At 44.8% G+C, this 18,917-nt stretch overlaps 1 protein-coding gene across 2 annotated transcripts; it reads left to right on the forward strand.

Moving 5' to 3' along the window:
• The first annotated feature begins 1,878 nt into the window (after nt 1-1,878).
• On the forward strand, nt 1,879-18,092 carry CLEC17A (C-type lectin domain containing 17A). Of its 2 annotated transcripts, none has more exons than XM_053586427.1 (13): nt 1,879-1,981; nt 2,137-2,211; nt 3,552-3,626; nt 4,533-4,565; nt 4,657-4,707; nt 4,792-4,833; nt 4,995-5,036; nt 6,037-6,177; nt 6,267-6,329; nt 10,154-10,249; nt 10,441-10,592; nt 14,172-14,281; nt 16,195-18,092. In XM_053586427.1, the coding sequence occupies exons 1-13, from the start codon at nt 1,948-1,950 to the stop codon at nt 16,325-16,327; spliced, it is 1,047 nt and encodes a 348-aa protein (XP_053442402.1). In that variant the 5' UTR covers nt 1,879-1,947; the 3' UTR covers nt 16,328-18,092. The 2 variants fall into 2 exon arrangements, with proteins under 2 accessions (XP_053442402.1, XP_053442401.1); XM_053586426.1 differs by having other exon boundaries at nt 2,137-2,210; nt 3,548-3,626.
• Nucleotides 18,093-18,917: the final 825 nt, after the last annotated feature.

Here is an 18,917-nt window from a genome sequence, read left to right on the forward strand (position 1 = left end):
CAACATCATACTTTCAAGATTTGGAAAAAATAATTCTTCATTTTGTATAGAAAGAGAAAAAATCCCATATAGCTAAGGCAATTCTTAGTAATAAAAACAAAGCCAGGGACATCAGCCTACCAGACTTTAGGCTGTACTACAAGGCCATAGTGATCAAAACATCATGGTACTGGCACAAAAGTAGAGACAGAGATATCTGGAATCAAATAGAAAACCACAAATGAAAGTAGCATCTTACAGCTACCTAATCTTTGATAAACCAAACAAAAATATACACTGGGGAAGGAATCCCTCTTCAATAAATGGTGCTGGGGGAACTGGATAACCACATATAAAAGACTGAAAGTGGACCCACACCTTGCTCCACTCACTAAAATTGATTCAAGATGGATAAAAGATCTAAATTGAAGGCATGAAACAATAAAAATCTTCAAAGAAAGTGTGGAGAAAACACCTGAAGATAATGGCCTGAGGAAGAGTTTATGATGAAGACCTCAGTGGCAATCGCAGCAACAAAAATAAACAAATGGGACTTAAACTGAATAGCTTCTGTACAGCTAAGGAGACAACAACCAAAGCAAAAAGACAACCATCAGAATAGGAAAAGATATTTGCATATTATGAATTGGGCAAAATCTTGATAACTAGGATCTAGAGAGAACTCAAATTAATCAACAAAAAAAGAGCCACTGCTACCTAGTATCAATGGGCAAGAGAGATGAATAGAACCTTATCTAAAGAAGACACATGAATGGCTAACAAACAAGAAAAAAATCTCATCATCTCTAATTATCAGAGAAATGCAATCAAAACTACCCTGAGATATCACCTTAGCCCAGTGAGAATGGCTCGCATCATAAAATCTCAAAATGTGAGATGCTGGCATGGATGTAGAGAGAAGGGAACACTTCTACATTGCTGGTGGGACTTCCAACTAATATAACCTTCTGGGAAGGAAATATGAAGAATCCTAAAAGTTCTGAAACTAGACCTCCCATTTGCTCCTGCCATCCCATTACTGGGCATCTACCCAGAAGAAAAAAATGATTTTATAATAAAGACATTTGAACTGGACTGTTTATCCCAGCTCAATTTGCAATTGTCAAATTTTGAAAACAACCTAAATTTCCATGAATCCAGGAATGGATTAACAAGCTGTGGTTTATGTATACCATGGAATACTATTCAGCCACTAAAAATGATGCAGACTTTACATCTTTTGTATTAATCTGGATAGAGGTGGAACGCATTCTTCTTAGTAAAGCATCACAAGAATGGAGAAACAAGAATCCAATGTACTCAATTCTGATATGAGGACCATTGATGACCTAGTACATATTGGAGGGTGGGGGAATGGAGGGGTGGAGAGAGGGAAGAAGTGCTGGAGGTTCACGGTGTGTGACACACCTCTTGAGGGTGGTACATAATTAGAAGAGGAACTTTACCTAACAAATGCAATCAGTGCAACCTGGTTCTTTGTACCCTCAACGAATCCCCAACAATAAAAAAAATAAAAATCATAATACTTACTATTAAAAGTAAAATACATATCAAAACTATATTGTTTGTTTCTATGTTTCTTTACTGGTTTATTGTCTCTCTTGTCTAGAGAGAAGGATGTCCTTGAAGGACGGAACTTATCCATCTTTTTCATTCAAGGCTTGGTGCTCTGTGTGAGCTAAAGTGCAGGGGCTGTGGTCATTGTTTCTCCTATACCTGAATCCAAACTAGGGAGAACAGCATGGCGTGTGTGTGTGTGTGTGTGTGTGTGTGTGTGTGTGGTGTGGGGGCTTCCCCTCAAGGTAGATTTGCATGTACTTGACTTTTTAAAGAAAGAGAGAATTGAGAGAGGCCCAGACACTTGAGTAGGAAGGAGAAGAGGCGGAAGCAGCCAAGCCCTCACTGACACTCATCAGGCTCCTTGTGCTCCCTTCTTCTGAGTACAGCATGTATACTAACTCTGCGTGCCCAGACCCACTAGGTAAGGCCCTGGCCAGGCTCAGACTGGGGACTGGCTATGGTCAGGAAACAGGTTGCTGTGTCTCCATCTTGACACAGCAACTGTGGCTGTGGCAGCTGGGGCCAGGGCCAGAGGGAGGAATGGACTGGGCTCTGACCATGCCTTTCCTCTGGAAGGGTACATGGAGGAGGAGGATGATGATGACTATGAGAACACGGCACCACCCTACAAGGACCTTCCACCCAAGCCAGGTAAGAGGACTTCCCGGAGACCAGGTGCGCCCTGGAGGAATAGAGGGAGTTGAGTTGCCAGGGGGCATTAGCTGCCATTGTAGACACACGATCAGTGTCTGGCATCCTGTGCACCCAGTCCCTGCCAGGCACCAGGATGGCAGGTGCTTAAAGAAACCTAGATTCTGGCTGGGCACCCGTAGCTCAGTGATTGGGACACTGGCCACATGTTCTGGGGCTGGTGGGTTCAATCCCAGCCTGGGCCTGCTAAACAAAAAAACAAAACAAAACAAAATAAAACAAACAAACAAACAAATAAACAAAATAGCTGGCATTGTGGTGGCGCCTGTAGTCCCAGGTACTAAGGGTGACAAAATGAGACTCTGTCTCAATTAAAAAAAAAAAAGAAAGAAAGAAAGAAAAAGAAACCTAGACCCTGCCTGTGACAATCTGCCAGTCTAAAGGGGGAGGCAGTTTGGGGCACAGCTTTGGGTGAAAGGAGAGGGAACAAGAGATTGGGGAAATCCCGTGGAGAATTGAGGCCTCTGCCTGCGATGCTGCGGATGGTGGGGGTAAGAAGAGGGGACAATGGAGTAGAACTTGAGGGACAAGAAGACATTTGTTAGGAAGATAGACCCAGGATGCTGGGTCCAAAGTCTCTGCAACATGAAAACTGGTGCTTAGAAAACTACAAGTGGCCCGTAGCTCAGTGGGGGTAGGGTGCTGGCCAAATACATCCAGGCTGGCGGGTTCAAACCCCACCTGGGCCAGCTGAACACCAATGACAACTGCAACAAATAAATAGCCGGCGTTGTGGTGGGTGCCTGTAGTCCCAGCTACTTGGGAGGCTGAGGCAAGAGAATAGCTTAAGCCCAAGAGTTTGAGGTTGCTGTGAGCTGTGACGCCACAGCACGCTACCGAGGGCAACATAGTGAGACTCTGTCTCAAAAGAAAAAAAAAAGAAAACTATGAGTGGATGTTTGGCTCCCAGATTTCTTTGCATTTATACCCAAGACCCGGGTTTTATTTAGATTTGTGTGGCCTAGCTTCAACAAGAGTATGACAAGTAGATATGAAAGTGGTGGTTTGAGAGGTTTTCCTGAGTGACCTCCCATGGGAGACCCTGAGGCCATGAGGCATCCTCGTGGACTGGGCTGACAGGTGTGTACAGCATGTATACTAACTCTGCATGCCCACACCCACCAGGCAAGGCCCTGACCAGGCATAGGTTGGGGGCTGGCTGTGGTCAGGAAGTAGCTTGCAGCCTCACCACCTTGGAGCAGCTGGGGCAGGGCGCAGGGCCTGAGAGACAGAGGAAGTAATGGACTGGGCTTCGACTGACCATGCTTTTCCTCTGGAAGGGTCCGTGGGTGAGGATGATGATGATGACTATGAGAACACGGCAACACCCTACAAGGACCTTCCACCCAAGCCAGGTAAGAAGACTTCCTGAAGGCCAGGTGTGCCTTGGAGGAATAGAGGGAGTTGAGTTGCCAGGGGGCATTAGCTGGGCATCGTAGACAGAGACCATTCTGTGAGGGCTGGGGTTCTCCATTCCCTATCCCTGAGTCCAGAGTGGGGCCACCCTGGGAGGAGGGTGGTCCAGGGATACCATGAGGTTTTGCATGAGGTAGGAGATGAACTGGGCTGTGCCATTTAACTGCCCCATCTCCAACTCCAGCATGACCCTAATGTGATCTTCAAATCCAACTCTAAGAGCAGCTCAATTCTGATTTTCAGGGCCACCCTGTCCCCAATCACAGCTCCCCCCACCCATCTCCACATGCAGCCCTTATGTGTTCTCAAATCCAATTTCATCCCTATACCCCAACTACAACCCAACCTGAACTTCTTTCCCATTTCTAAACTCAGCAACAACTCCATTCTTCACCCTAAGTACATCCCAAATCATAACCCTCCTCCCACATCCAGGGTCTTGCTCTGTCATCCAGGCTGGAGTGGGTGGTGCAATCACAGCTCACCATGGCCTCAAATCTTGGGCTCAAGTGATCCTCCTGCCTCAGTCCCCTGGGTAGTGAGACTATAAGCCCATTCCCCCACACACTGGCTAATTTTTCTTCTTCTTCTTCATCTTCTTTTTTTTTGTGTAGCGATAGGGTCTCTATGTTGTCTAGGCTGGTCTGGAGCTCCTGGCCTCAAGTGATCCTCCCTCCTTGGCTTCTCAAAATGCTGGGGTTATAGTCATGAGCCACCTTGCCTGGCCCAACCCCATCTCTAACTCTATCCGACCTTTCACTGCAATCCTAATTCTGTTTCCATCAGTTCCTTCAATCTGATTCCCATCCTCAGACCCACCCTAACTCCAAGCTTCTCTTCTCCAGGTTTGATTGTTCCGCCACGGCCCCCAAGGGCAGGTGAGTTGTAGCTGGAGGGTGGTGGGGGCTGGAGACCCAGTGCTGGCTTTGCCCTGCTCTGGGTTTGAGCACCTGTTCCTCCCCTCCTCAGAAAAGAAATCAGAGAACCCTCCTCTTCCTTGTAAGCCTCCAAAGACAACAGGTGAGAGTCTGGAGCTGGGATCTTTTCTGCTTACCTGGCTGAAGCCCTACTCAGAATGACTGATGTCTTTCTGATCCCTTCCAGGCCTGGACCTCACCCCTGTCCCCTGTGTACCTTCTCAACTGGGTGAGCAGTGGGACGACCCTTCAAGAAGCCCAAGAGGGGGCATTTGGAAGTTTCTTCCCAGCTGCCTAATTCTGAGCAGAGAATAAAGCAGAGCTTGTTGATCTTGGAAGACAGAATCTTTGCGCATCTTCTGAATAGACCTCTCTCTTCCTTTCTCCCAGGCATCAATCTGGAGCCTCCACCGTTTCAACCGTCCCTTGCTGGTAAGTCCTCATCCCCTTTAGGAATTCCCTATGTCTCCTCTGACAGTGGCCAGTGCATTTGATTTAGACCTCCAGCTCTGGAGTGAAAATTGAGTCAGAGTAAATTCTTTAAGAAGCTGAATTAGGAGGCTGGAGTGGGAGAGTCACTTGAGGCCAGGAGTCCAAGACCCCATGGCAATGTAGGAAGATCCTATCTCTACAATAAATAAAGCAAGAAATAAAATTAGCTGGGTGCCTATAATCCCAGCTGCTCTGGAGGTTGAGGTAGAAGGGTCTCTTGAGCCCAGGAGCTATAATGATGCTACTGCACTCTAGCCTGGGTGACAGACTGACATCCTGTCTCTAAAAAGCCAAACGGAAAAAACAAGAAGCTGCTTCTCCCAGAGACAAGGCCAGATCCCCCCAGGGACCCAGGGTGCCTGCTGGGTAATTGACGGTCTCCACCTCTTGCTTGCATAAGATGTGGGAAATGTTCTTTGCCCCAGAAACAAGGGTCCACAGTCTTCCTTGAATGGGGAGCAGCTTGGTCAGGAGCTTTCAGAGAATAGAAGATAATGGGTCATGGATACTAAGCACAGATCTGGGTCCAAGTCATTTGCTACTTCACCAAGGCTCAGTCTATTTACTTGTAAAATGGGAATAATTCTGGCTGGGCATGGTGGCTCATGCCTTTAGTCCCATCACTTTGGGAGGCCAAGGGGAAAGGACCACTTGAGGCCAGAATTTTAAGACCACCCTGGGCAACATAGCAATACCCTGTCTCTAAAAACAAAATTAGAATAATTCTTACAACTACATCATAATGGTGAAGATCTGATAAGAAAGTTGTAACATGATGCTCCATATACAGTAAATGCTCTGGGCCTCTCAAGAGCATTCCTTTTCCCCATCACACTTGCTACAGACCTCTGGCCCCTCTCTTGGAGACAGGCTTAAGGATTCCTTCCTTACTGTCTGAAGCACTAGTGTTTTTCTCTCTGTTCCCACCTGCATTCTCCAGCAACTCCAGTGCCTTGGCTCAGTCAGAAGTCTGGAAGTCCTGGGTACTGCCAGGAGGAGAGGCTGATGGTGTACCTGTGTGTGTTGGTGGTGGTGTCACTGCTCTTGGGCTGTGTCAGTCTGACTGTGACACTAATTAAGTGTGAGTAGGGCCAGGACGGGGCAAGGAGAGAGACTGGGTGGAGATGGGACATGGAAGGCCCTGGACTCAACCTAGGCTTCTCCTCATAGACCAGGAGGTGATGGAAGAACTGAGGATGTTAACCTTTCAACAGATGGTGTGGCAGGCAAATGGTGAGTGCTTTCAATCATTACTTCATGCATGAATATTTTGTCACCTGGACTAGAGTGAAATGGTGTCATCACAGCTCACTGCAACCTCAAATTCCTGGGCTCAAGCAATCAGTCTCTTGAGTAGCTGGGACTACAGGCATGCGCCACCACGCCTGACTAATGTTTCTCAATTTTTGTATGGATAGGTCTGGCTAAATTGCCCAGGCTGGTCTTAAACTCCTGGCCTCAAGCAATCCTCCTGCCTCAGTCTCCCAAAGTACTAGGATTATAAGCATGAGCTACTGTGCCTGATCCTTAAACCTGAATCTAGGACCAGCTTTATTTTCTGCCAGCCATTGTGGTAGGAACCATGAGGCGGGTAGAATGGTAAACATAGCAGACGCAGTCCCTGTCACTGTGGAGTATGTGTATGCATGTGTGTGTGTGTCCAGACCTCTGTCTACTGTCCAATTGGCAGTCACAAGTGTCATGTGGCTGGACCAGTTGAGTACTGTTGGGTACTGGAAATGTGGTTGGTCCCAAGTGAGCTGTGCCTTGAAGTATAAAATATATACCGATGTCAAACATTTGCTTCAAGATAAGAATGCATCATAAAATATCCAACTAATCATTTTTAAACATTGATTGCACACCGAAACATAATATTGTGGGTATATAGAGATAAATAAAAAATATTCATATTAATTTTACCTGTTTTTCTTTTGGCTTTTAAAAAGACAGTTACTAGCAAATGTAAAATTATGTAACTGGTTCACATTGTATTTCTCATGGACAGCACAGGTGTAGATAACCATTAATCAGATTATTACTCAAATGAATATAAAATTCCAAATTTTGATGAGCAGTTCAAAAGAAGAGAGATGCAGTTCTATGAAAATGTCTAACGAGATATCTTTAAAAAAATTTCAATAGATTTAGGGGGTACAAGTTGAATTCTATTACATGTGTGTATTATATAGCGGTGAAGGCTGGGCTTCTAATGTACTCATCACCTGAATGGTGTTATATCTATAGGTAATTTTCATCTCTCTCTATGCCCTCTCTCCCCTCTTTTAAGTTGAGTGTCCTTAACAAGGAATCTGAATTGTATCTTTGAGGTGGGGGTCACACAAGGCTTCCCTAAGGCAACAGGGATATTTGGTGATATTATGGAGTAAAGGAAGAGAAAAGAAGGAATTAACCAGGTGAGGGATTGAGAGGACCAGGGATGTGCAAAGGCCCCGTGGTAGGAGGCCACATCATAAATACAGGGGAGGAAGATGGTGTAGTTGGGCAGGTGAGAGAGGATGATGGTTTGGATGAGGGCTGTAGACATGGGATGGAGAGCAGTGGGTGCAGTAGAAAGGTTTTGAAGGTAAAATTGGCAGGAGCTAGGGATGGATTGGGAATGCCATTGAGCAAGAAGGAGGAATGTAAAGGTAACATATCTGTATCTGTATGTCTCATAATTCTATTTTGTTCAACTGAAGGGCCATTTACTGAACTAGTGAGCATTGGAAGAGGGCAAAGGTCATGGAGGAAAAGCGAGAACACACACATTAGTTATAAAAGAATCTTCTGGGCTGGGTGACTTTCCCATGACTGAGGAAGCCAGAGAATTGCTCCCTCCCACACGGCCTCACTCCGTGCCTCACATCAAGCCATTCTGCTCAAGGATTCAGTCTGTTTCCTCCTTCTCTTCACGCCTCAGCCCCAAGCAAACCCATACTTTTCCACTTCTCATATTTACCAATTATAACAAATCACACTTTAATTATAAAATGTGATCTATTTGTATCATTAAACCTATGTAGTACCTTGATTTCATTTTTTCCTTCCAACACTTTTGCCTTGTTATAGTATAATTCTGTCTTTCTTACAGTCTCCTTCTGCATTTCTCTCTTCTATTTGCTTTACTATCAAAGTATGTGTTAAACTCTATTGCTGAAACCTCACTTGGGTAAGCCTTCTTGCAATGTAGTCAAAACACTTCAGCAGATGGGCAGCACCTGTGGCTCAGTTGGTAGGGCGCCGGCCCCATATACCGAGGGTGACGGGTTCAAGCCCGGCCCCGGCCAAACTGCAACCAAAAAATAGCCGGGCGTTGTGGCGGGCGCCTGTAGTCCCAGCTACTCGGGAGGCTGAGGCAAGAGAATCGCTTAAGCCCAGGAGTTGGAGGTTGCTGTGAGCTGTGTGAGGCCACGGCACTCTATTGAGGGCCATAAAGTGAGACTCTGTCTCTACAAAAAAAAAAAAAAAAAACAAAAACACTTCAGCAGAACACTTTAGTTAATATATAATTTTTATTTTAATGATGTGGCCCTGCTTCATTGATATTTTTATTCTTCTGGTCCATACTTTGTGTACAGAATTTTAAGGCAGATGCAGAACAACATCTTTGTTTACTTTTTGGCCTTCATTTTAGGAATTCCCTTCAACATTTTCTTTTCCTTTCTTTTTCTTGTGGGACAGGTCTCACTCTGTTGCCCAGGCTACAGTGCAGTGGCGTCATCATGGCTCACAGCAACCTCAAACTCTTGTGCTGGGGCAATTGCCTCAGCCTCTCAGACTACAGGTGTCTGCCATTGTGACTGGCTAATTTTTCTATTTTTAGTAGAGATGGGGGTCTCACTGTTGCTCAGGCTGGTCTAGAACTCTGGAGCTCACCAGAGGCTATGATTACAGGTGTGAACCACTGCACCCAGCCAACATGTTCTTTTGTTGATTCCTATATTTTATTTATTTCATGTCTTTGTTTCCTTGATTTATTCCCACATTTTTTTTTTTTTTTTTTTTTTTTTTTGTAGAGACAGAGTCTCACTTTATGGCCCTCGGTAGAGTGCCGTGGCCTCACACAGCTCACAGCAATCTCCAACTCCTGGGCTTAAGGGATTCTCTTGCCTCAGCCTCCCGAGTAGCTGGGACTACAGGCGTATTCCCACATTTTTGTTGAATGTATGTGTTAATTGACCACATAGAACCTAGATGTATATTATTATTATTATTATTTTTTTGAGACAGAGTCTCACTATGTCACCCTCGGTAGAGTGCTGTGGCATCACAGCTCACACCAACCTCAAACTCTTGGGTTTAAGCGATTCTCTTGCCTCAGCCTCCCAAATAGCTGGGACTTTAGGTGCCCACTACAACGCCTGGCTATTTTTTGTTGCTGTTGTCATTGTTGTTTGGCAGGCCCAGGCCGGGTTTGAACCCTCCAGCCTCAGTGCATGGGGCCAGCTCCGTAACCACTGTGCTACTGATGCTGAGCCTATTTTGAAGTCCTTTATATACAAACATATCTTTACTTTCACACATTATTACTAATATCTCTCGTGTGAATACACTTATATGTGTTAAGTCATCTGCTCAAAACTTACTGCTGGGTTTTCTTTGCACAGAGCCCAATGTGAAACCTTCAGCATGGCATTCCAGAACCCAGACATCAGACCTCACCCTACTTTGCGCTCCAGCTCCTCTGAGATTCCCTCTACCCCTACCCTATAGTCTTCCCCAGCACACTCGCCTCTGCATCTTTGCTCTTAAGATGCCCTGCCTCCTGTGCATTCCCTCTCCCCCAAGTTACTAATCACCCTCTTCCTTCAAAAACCACCTCCTCCAGGATGTCCACTATATCCCCTCTTCCCAAAATCCAGGGACTGATCCTTCTCTGAGCCCCTCTAGGACTCCTGGGTGCTCCACATGTGGTTTTTGAAGTGCAACCTGACTTACTAGATGTGGCTGCATGACTCTTGCTTTTCTCTGGTGTGTCTGTGGTCAGTGGTGGGTAGGTGGGTGGGCATATGGGGTTTTGGGTCTCTAACCCTTCAGCCTATCCTTTCTGACAGTGACTGGCATGGCAGGACTAGCTGGTCTGAGGAAGGACATTGATCGTGTCAGAGCTGGCACCAACCAGTCCCTGGTGGAACTTCAGGGCTTATTAGGTGAGTGGTACTTGTAGAACTACCCAGAATTGTGACATTGCATAACTCTGTGGAAATGATCCTCAGTGCAGTCTATGTGAACGATGCCATCTGGAGTTGAGCAGTGTGCAGCCTGCACCACTGTGTGTGGCATACTATGTACATGCCTCTGGCTCTTGGGCCATCCTGACAGCATCCCATCTGTTACTCAGAATGTACCAGAGTCACCTGTCCTGAAGGCTGGGTCCCTTTTGAAGGCAAGTGTTACTACTTCTCCCCAAGCACCAAGTCATGGGATGAAGCCCGGAAGTTCTGCCAGGAGAATTACTCTCACTTGGTGATTATCAGTAACTTTGCTGAGCAGGTGAGTTGTCTCCACCAAACCTTTGAGAACCAGCAGGGCCAGCCTGTCTCTCTTCTAGGATTTATAATGCCTTCCCTCACCTGGATGAAGAGAAATTGGAATTACTTTAGAGCTACTAAAGCTTTAATTGCAAGCTCTTGCTGAAATAGTATTATGCAGAAGTTAAGAGGATATGCTTTGAGTCCAAATCCTGATTTTGTTTATTTAACTTCTATACATGTCACCTTTATTTCTAATATGGAGATTTAATAGTGGCTATCTCTTAGCTGGCACTTTCTATTTTTCAGACTTTGTTACAAATACCTTACATCTTACATGTGTTAACACACGTAATTCTCACAACAACTCTATAAATTAGTGTATAGCCAAAAGAAGTTATTTTATGCAGCAGTAACAGTCTCCATCGCTCAATGATGAATGTGTATGAGGCAAATCATTTGCTGGTCCTCAAAGCTTCCGCTTACTCGTGCTCACAGAACAAATCACATGGACACTTCTAGCCTTTAAGATGGTGGAAAAATGAGATCCCACCTGTGCATCCAGGTAGATCTGGCATATTTGTGAATGATTTCAACAACTTAATACTATTACCATTAGGTCTATTATCATTTGTATACAGTACATATCATTTGTACTTCACAGATGAGGAAACTGAGGCACAGTGCGTTTAAGCAATTTGCCTATGGTCACCCACAGGTACACGTCAGAGCTGGGATCTGAGCCCAGGCAGCTGGCTTCACAGTCTGTGGTCATGACCATGAACACCGTAGCACTATATGATTAGTGTTTGCAAGGTTCTCTTACCTTCAATCAATTTATGTCATTATATTTAACATGGGACTCTTGTATACAGTACACAGTGGGGTCTTGGATTTTAAAAATCTGACCTGACAATTGCTAGCTTTTATTTAGGCATTTATATTTAATATAATCATTGATTTGTTTGGATTTAGGTCTATTATCTTCTTATTATTTTTTCCCGCATGCTCTCCTTGTTTTTTTATCCCTGTTTCATAGCTTCATATTTATAAGTAGCTGTATAGAGCATTTTGAAAGGATTCCATTAGATAATGAAAATGGGAAGGTACAAATCATATTCCCTAAACTCAGATTTATAAGAAATACGACTCAGTTTTTTTTTTTTTTGTTGTTGTTTGTTTGCTTTTTGAGACAGAGTCTCACTCAGTTGCCCTGGGGTTGAGTGCTGTGGCATCATAGCTCTCAGCAACCTCAAACTCCTGGACTTCTGATTCTCTTGCCTCAGCCTCCCAAGTAGTAGCAGGGACTACAGGCACCCACCGTAACACCAGTCTATTTTTAGAGACAGGGTCTCTCTCTGCTTCAGGTTGGTGTCAAACTCCTGAGCTCAAGCAATCCTCTGGCCTCAGCCTCCCAGAGTGCTAGGCCACCATGCCTGGCCTGACTCTGTTTCTTTTTCAAATTACTCATTTTGGTTTCTTGCTTGCGTTCCCATCCTACCTGGATGGTGGGCATTTAATCTCAGTCAATTGGGTTCCCCATTTTTCTTCTGAGTGGGGATGGCTTGTAAGAGGTTAAGGTGGAGGAGAGTACATGTCTAGTCCTTGATGCTTTTATTCCAGACTGGTATACACTGAGATATCCACTAACTGGATGATCCTAGACAAGTTATTTAACCTCTCTGTGGCTTGATTTTCTCATCTCAAAATGGGTATAATGATAATACTTGCTTCAGTGGGTCATGATGAGGATCCAATGAGGTAATCTGTTCAAAGTGCATAGCTCACTTACTAATTTGTTAATTCAACCAAAGTTTCCTGAGAGTCTACTATGTGCAAGGCACCAGTCTACATCCAGTGATGGCCAAGACAGATGAGTTTCTTCTTAAGATGCTTTCACTTTGGTGTCTAGAAATAGAAAGGCCTCTCTCTGTGTTAGTTATTCTTCTGGTTTTCTGGCACTCAGTGGGCCACCCAGGCTGCCCCTGAGTGTCCCACTTGGGTCTGGAGGCCTCTTTCCCTCTTCCTTGATGTTCTTGGGTGCAAAAGATCTTTTTGCTTTTTCTGCCCTATTCTGGGGTCTAACAAACTGTGGAGGCTGCCAAGGCTCCATCTGATTTTATGGGACAGGCAGCCCTTGCCTCTCTCCGTGGTTTTCTGATGCCTCTTTGGGGCTTTGCCTAGGAAACAACACTCAGATTTTTTTTTGCTTTGTAGAGTCCTCAAATCCTCCTGGGGTTTTTGCCATCACCTGGGGATCACTGGAATTGGGGTTCAGTGTTCCTCCCTCTGGGACCATCTACATCTTCATAATTTCCTTCCCATTGTGATCTGTCACCCCACATCTTAGTGAATCTTGGTCTGGCAATAAGTTGGGTGAATGATGCGTGATTTGCATATAGTAAAATGCACAGAGCATAAGTGTATGTGCAGTGGTTTTGACAATGTGCCCATGTAACTATCAACTCAACCAAGATTTATGAATATTCCTCCACCCTAGAAAATCGTCTCATACCCCTTTTCTAGTTCATCCCTCACTGCCACACTCCCACCTTCAATCACTGGTCTGATTTTCCTCACCACAAATTACTTTACTACAGAGGACTTGCTTTTAATCACATTTTCTTTCTAATCTTTTGTCTTTGAGGCAAACCCTTTCTTTTCTTTTTCTTTTAATTAAATCATAGCTGTGTACATTAATTCAATCATGGGGTACAATGTGCCGGTTTTATATACACTTTATATATTTTCATCAAACTGGTTAACATAGCCTTCACAGCATTTTCTTAGTTATTGTGTTAAGACAGTTATATTCTACATTTAGTAAATTTCACGTGTACCCTTGTAAGATGCACTGTAGGTGTGGTCCCACCAATCACCCTCCCTCCAGCCAGCCAGCCCTCCCCTCCCTCTTCCCTTTCCTCATATTCTTGGGCTATATTTGGGTTAAAGCTATAAATTGGTTTCATAGTAGGGCTGAGTACATTGGATACTTTTTCTTCCATTCTTGAGATACTTTGCTAAGAAGAATATGTTCCAGCTCCAACCCTTTCTTTTCTTCCAAAGTCCTGGGATTTTGAACTATCAAAGACAGGAAATTTATTTTTCTTTCTCTTTTTGCTCTTTTCCTGAAGCAATGAACTCTTTTGCTGCCTGGATGCAGATTAAGGCTGCAGGGGGGGGGGCAGAAGTCCCAGGGAAACTGAGAAGACAACAGTTACTGTTGCTAAAAATGCTACTTAAGTATTATAATGCTAAAGGTTAAGATGTCATAGTACTTACTGTGTACCAGACACTATTCTGAGCACTGTAAGTGGGTTAACCTATTTAATCCTCACAAAAAACCCTATGAGGAGGTAGCTAATGTTATCCCATTGTAAAGATGGGGAAATTGAGGCACAGCTTGGTTCTCAGATTGCATGAGAAAAAGCAGCATGATTATTCCCATCACATATGCTTCAGTGAGAGGAAGGTGTTGATCCTGCTATGGGGAAAGGGTGGCATTCTCAAGTCCCAAATGTGTGGGACTGTGTGGAGGTCAGGCCCTCACCCTGAGGGCCATGTAGAGGAACTGATGGGTGGATGAAGTTTGTATTTACAGAATTTTGTGGCCAAGGCTCACCGCTCCCCACGGGTCTACTGGCTGGGACTGCATGACAAACACAAAGAAGGAGACTGGAGGTGGCTGGATGGGTCACCTGTTACATTAAGGCAAGTGCCCAGAGTTCCTGGGGTCTCTCTGCTTCCTCTGTGGGTCCTGACCATTGGGGGAGGAGAAGGCAAGGAAGTGGGTGATTAAAGTCAGGAGCTGATTTGTACAGGTATGGCTGTATCAATTTTTTTTTTTTTTTGAGACAGAGTCTCAAGCTGTCGCCCTGGGTAGAGTGCTGTGGCATCACAGCTCACAGCAACCTCCAACTCCTGGGCTTAAGCACTTCTCTTGCCTCAGCCTCTCAAGCAGCTGGGACTACAGGCGACTGCCACAACGCCCAGCTGTTTTTTGGTTGTGGTTGTCATTGTTGTTTGGCAGGCCTGTGTTGTATTTAAACTCGCCAGCTCTGGTGTATGTGGCTGGCGCCCTAGCTGCTTGAGGTACAGGCACCAAGACTTTTTTTTTTTTTTTTAATAAAAGATAGAGATGAGGGTCTTGCTATGTTGCCCAGCCTGGTCTTGAACTCTTGGCTTCAAGTGATTCTCTTGCGTCAGCCTCATGATTTTAAATATGGAAAAATACCTTTCCTGGTTGGTAAACTGCCATTGCTCTTACACCCCTGAGGTCCCCCTGTTAGTTACCCTTTGGACTTTCACTTCACCTAATAACTAAAAGGTTTGTGCCTGGAAGAGAAGGAACTGCAGATCCTGATTGGGATGCACTTGCAGCCTGGTCATTAGGTTGGTGTACTAGCCCTTGGCATCCCTCTTCCCTGTGTGCTTGTTGTCTTTGCAGTCCAAGCTGACAGGTTCCCTACAATCCCAGGCTGGGTGAGACAGGAGTGGTAAAAGGGGCTTTTTTTTTTTTTTGTGACGAGGCTTCTGGTTTGTGTACCTATAATTTCCCCTCTATTAGAACATCTTACCCTTCTAGTATAACTGCTCAGATACATCAAACTTTCCAAGGCCAATGGTTGGGAGAAGAAAAAAATAAAAGGAAGTTGAGAGGATGAGGAAGATTTCGCAATTTTCTAAAATTATGAGCATGATTTAATTTTTTTTTTTTGAGATGAGGTCTTGCTCTGTTGCCCAGGCTGGAGTACAGTGGTGCAATCATAGTTCGCTACAGCCTCAAACTGCTGGGCTCAAGTGATCCTCTTGCTTCAGCCTCCCAAGGAGCTGGGACTACAGGCATGCACCACCACATTTGACTTCTCTTTCAATTTTTGTACAGAGTCTTGCTATGTTGTCCTGGTTAATCTAAAACTCCTGGTCTTAATGACTGTCTCGCTGATGCCTCCCAAAATGCTGGGATTATAGGTATGAGCCACCACACCCAGCCTCATATTCTTTTTCAAAAAAAATTAATAGACTTTATTTTTTATTTTTATTTTTATTTATTTATTTTTTGCAGTTTTTGGTCGGGGCTGGGTTTGAACCCACCACCTCCGGCATATGGGGCTGGTGCCCTACCCCTTTGAGCCACAGGTGCCACCCTAGACTTCATTTTCTAAAATAATTTTATGTTTATAGAAACATTGAACAGATAGTACAGAGATTTTTTTATATATCCCACCTCTCCTACACATAAGCATCTTGTATTGGTGGGATGCATTTGTTACAATTGATGAATGCTGATGCATTATTATTATTAACTAAAGTCCATAGTTTACACTAGGGTTTTCTCTTTGTGGCAGGCAATTCTATGATTATACATATATAATCTATATATATCTTTTTGATATGGGGTCTTGCAATGTTGTCCAGCCTGGTCTGAAGTTCCTGGACTCAAGTGATCTTCCTGCCTCAGCCTTCTGAATAGCTGTGACTATGGGTTTGAACCTCGGCACCTGGCTCATTCTATGAGTTTTGACAAATGCATAGTTCCATGCATTTGAGATTACAGCATTGTACAGAAAAATTTCACCACCCTAAAAATCCCCTCCTCCATGTCCACTTTTCCCTCCATATAGCTTCTGGGACCCAGAGGAACCCAATAATATGAATGAAGAGGACTGTGCCAGCATGAACAAAGGTGGCAGCTGGAATGATCTCTCTTGTGACAAAACTACATACTGGATTTGTGAGCGGAAATGTTCCTGTTGAATCTTAAAGATGAGAATCTCCTGCTCTTTCATAAAGTCTTGCCTCTTCATGAACTGACGTGGATGTGCCCTAAACATGTTGTGATAAGCACCCTGGGTGTAGTAAGTTCCCAGAGATACACATCAAGCCATTACCAGGTTGAAGACCTAGACTCACCCAAATGGATGGTGAGCTGGAAGGACGTCCAGGGCTTGGTCTCATTCTGGGGTCTAAAGGACATTCACCATGTTTCTGATTATGGCTCTTGGGAAATGATGCTGGTTCTGGGGGCTCTGAGTCAGACATTGAAACTGGGATGAAATATCCAGACTCGGGGCGGCGCCTGTGGCTCAGTCGGTAAGGTGCCGGCCCCATATACCGAGGGTGGCGGGTTCAAACCCGGCCCCAGCCAAACTGCAACCAAAAAATAGCCGGGCGTTGTGGCGGGCGCCTGTAGTCCCAGCTACTTGGGAGGCTGAGGCAAGAGAATCGCTTAAGCCCGGGAGTTGGAGGTTGCTGTGAGCTGTGTGATGCCACGGCACTCTACCAAGGGCCATAAAGTGAGACTCTGTCTCTACAAAAAAAAAAAAAAAAAAAAAGAAATATCCAGACTCTGCAGAACCAGAATGAACTGGGACTGGGCTCCCTTATTGCCTATCTGATATGGACCAACTTCTGGGAAGTGGATAGGACAACAGTGTTTTTGATAAGCAATGTTCTTGATGTCTTAGATGAGGTTTGCCCAATCCAGGTGCCAATACCTGGCCCAGAAACTTCTAGAAAGGTATAAAAGTTGAAAAGCAAGACCTCAACTCAGGTCAGATCCACAGGGCAGTGATGGAGATATCTGCCTACATGTACCTGGGCTGTCTGTGTGTTGTGAAGATCTTTGATGATGTAATTCACTTTATTTCTGTGTGGACTTTCTTGGGGTATTAGCTCTTGGCAATGTTATTGCTTCTCAAAATGCCCCTTCGTTGGGTGGTCCTTGACCACTACGTATTAACTTTCTGGGGTTGCCACAACAAAGTATTGGGTGGCTTAAATGACACAAATTTACTTTTTCTCAATTCTGGAGGCTGGACGTCTAAGATCAGGTTGTGGGTGAAGTTGGTTTCTTTGAGGCTTCTTTCCTCCGTTTGTAGATGATCATCTCTCTGTATCTTCACATGGTTGTTTCTCTCTGTGTGTCCTAATGTCCTTTTCCTGCTCTTTCTTCTATTTTTAATTTTAGAGGTAGGGTCTCACTCTGTTTCCTAGGCTGGAGTATAATGGCACAGTCATAGCTCACTGCAGCCTTGAACGCCTGGGCTCAAGCAATTCGCCTGCCTCAGCTTCCAAAGTAGCTGGGACTCAGGCATGCACCACCATGCTTGGCTAATACTTTCATTTTTTTAGAGATGGGGTCTCACTATTTTTCCCAGGTTCGTGTCGAACTCTGGGCCTCAAGCAATCTTTCCTCTTTGACCTACCAAAGTGCTAGGGTTACAGGTGTGAATCACCACACCCAACCCTCAATTACCTCTTGAAAGACTCTATCTCCAAATGCAGCCATATTCTGAGGTAGTTGGAATTAGGATTTGAACATATGTGTTTTGAGGGAACACAATTCAGCCCTTGACTCTCACAGAAATTCCAGAAGTAGCCCCCTGATCCTCGTGAGAACCAGAAATCACCACTTAGAGGACTGGCACTACTCCCACTTAAGCACAACTTGATGTGGCAATCCCTTTGTATAATCCCTGAATTGTTTCCAAGAATGGGTAGGTAGACATTTTCCAAACCAATAAATTTATTTATTAGCAAGTGCCTTTGACTAATTGCAGAATCTTTCCTGTTTTGACCCAGACTAGGTGACTATGGGGGGGGGGGAGTGTGGGGCGCTGAGGAGAGGGGTGTGGTGGGGAGGTTGGGGTTCACTTCACTTCCTGTTTCCTCTGTTTTCATCTCCTCCCACCTCTACACCTGCTCAGGAGTCAGCACTGCCAAGGCCTGCCCCTCCTACTGTCCTCAGTCTGCGGAGTGGGTGGGTGTTATATTCTAAGCTCTCCACCCAGGGGACTAGGGTCAGGGGAAGTTTTCACATCTCAGAAGAAGGAACTTCAATTTCCTCCAATACACATGCTGAGAAATAGGGAAGCAGTGGTCTGTGGTCACATCTCTGAGTCACGCTCAGAGGGCCTGACCCCAACCTATCATAGTTGTCTAAAGGTTCCCTCTTAGCACTTTGGGTCTAGTAGAGCAAAGACTGGATGCTCTTGGTGAATAATAATAATAACCATGGTTTAGCAACCACTTATTGTGTGCTAGATTTATACAGTGGTTCTCTTTTAATCTTTGCCATGACTTCGTGAAGATAGAATAATTACCAGTGCTATTTTATAGTTGGGAAAACTGAAGTCCAGAAGAATTTTGTGGCTTTTCTGATGTCATTTAGTAGTTAAATATCACACCTGAGATTTGGGTTCTGTCTATACCTCCAAAGGCTGGTCTCTTTCAGTAGAACCTGTTAGCTTCTGAGGGATTGCCTGTAACCTTGAATTCTTGGTAGACACCCTGACTTTGTGGCATGGTGTGGTTGGAACAGACATCCTGAGCTGAGAAGAGAGAC

This window comes from Nycticebus coucang, chromosome 3 (assembly GCF_027406575.1).
Source record: "Nycticebus coucang isolate mNycCou1 chromosome 3, mNycCou1.pri, whole genome shotgun sequence".
In the NCBI taxonomy this organism is placed as follows: Eukaryota; Metazoa; Chordata; class Mammalia; order Primates; family Lorisidae; genus Nycticebus; species Nycticebus coucang.

What these genes read in the sequence shown, in the direction of transcription:
- CLEC17A (XM_053586426.1), top strand. Translation starts at nt 1,948, where the DNA reads ATGTATACTAACTCTGCGTGCCCAGACCCACTAG. An exon ending in GTTTCAACCGTCCCTTGCTG is followed by an intron (nt 5,037 to 6,036) that starts GTAAGTCCTCAT and finishes TGCATTCTCCAG; the next exon opens with CAACTCCAGTGCCTTGGCTC. An exon ending in GATGGTGTGGCAGGCAAATG is followed by an intron (nt 6,330 to 10,153) that starts GTGAGTGCTTTC and finishes CCTTTCTGACAG; the next exon opens with TGACTGGCATGGCAGGACTA.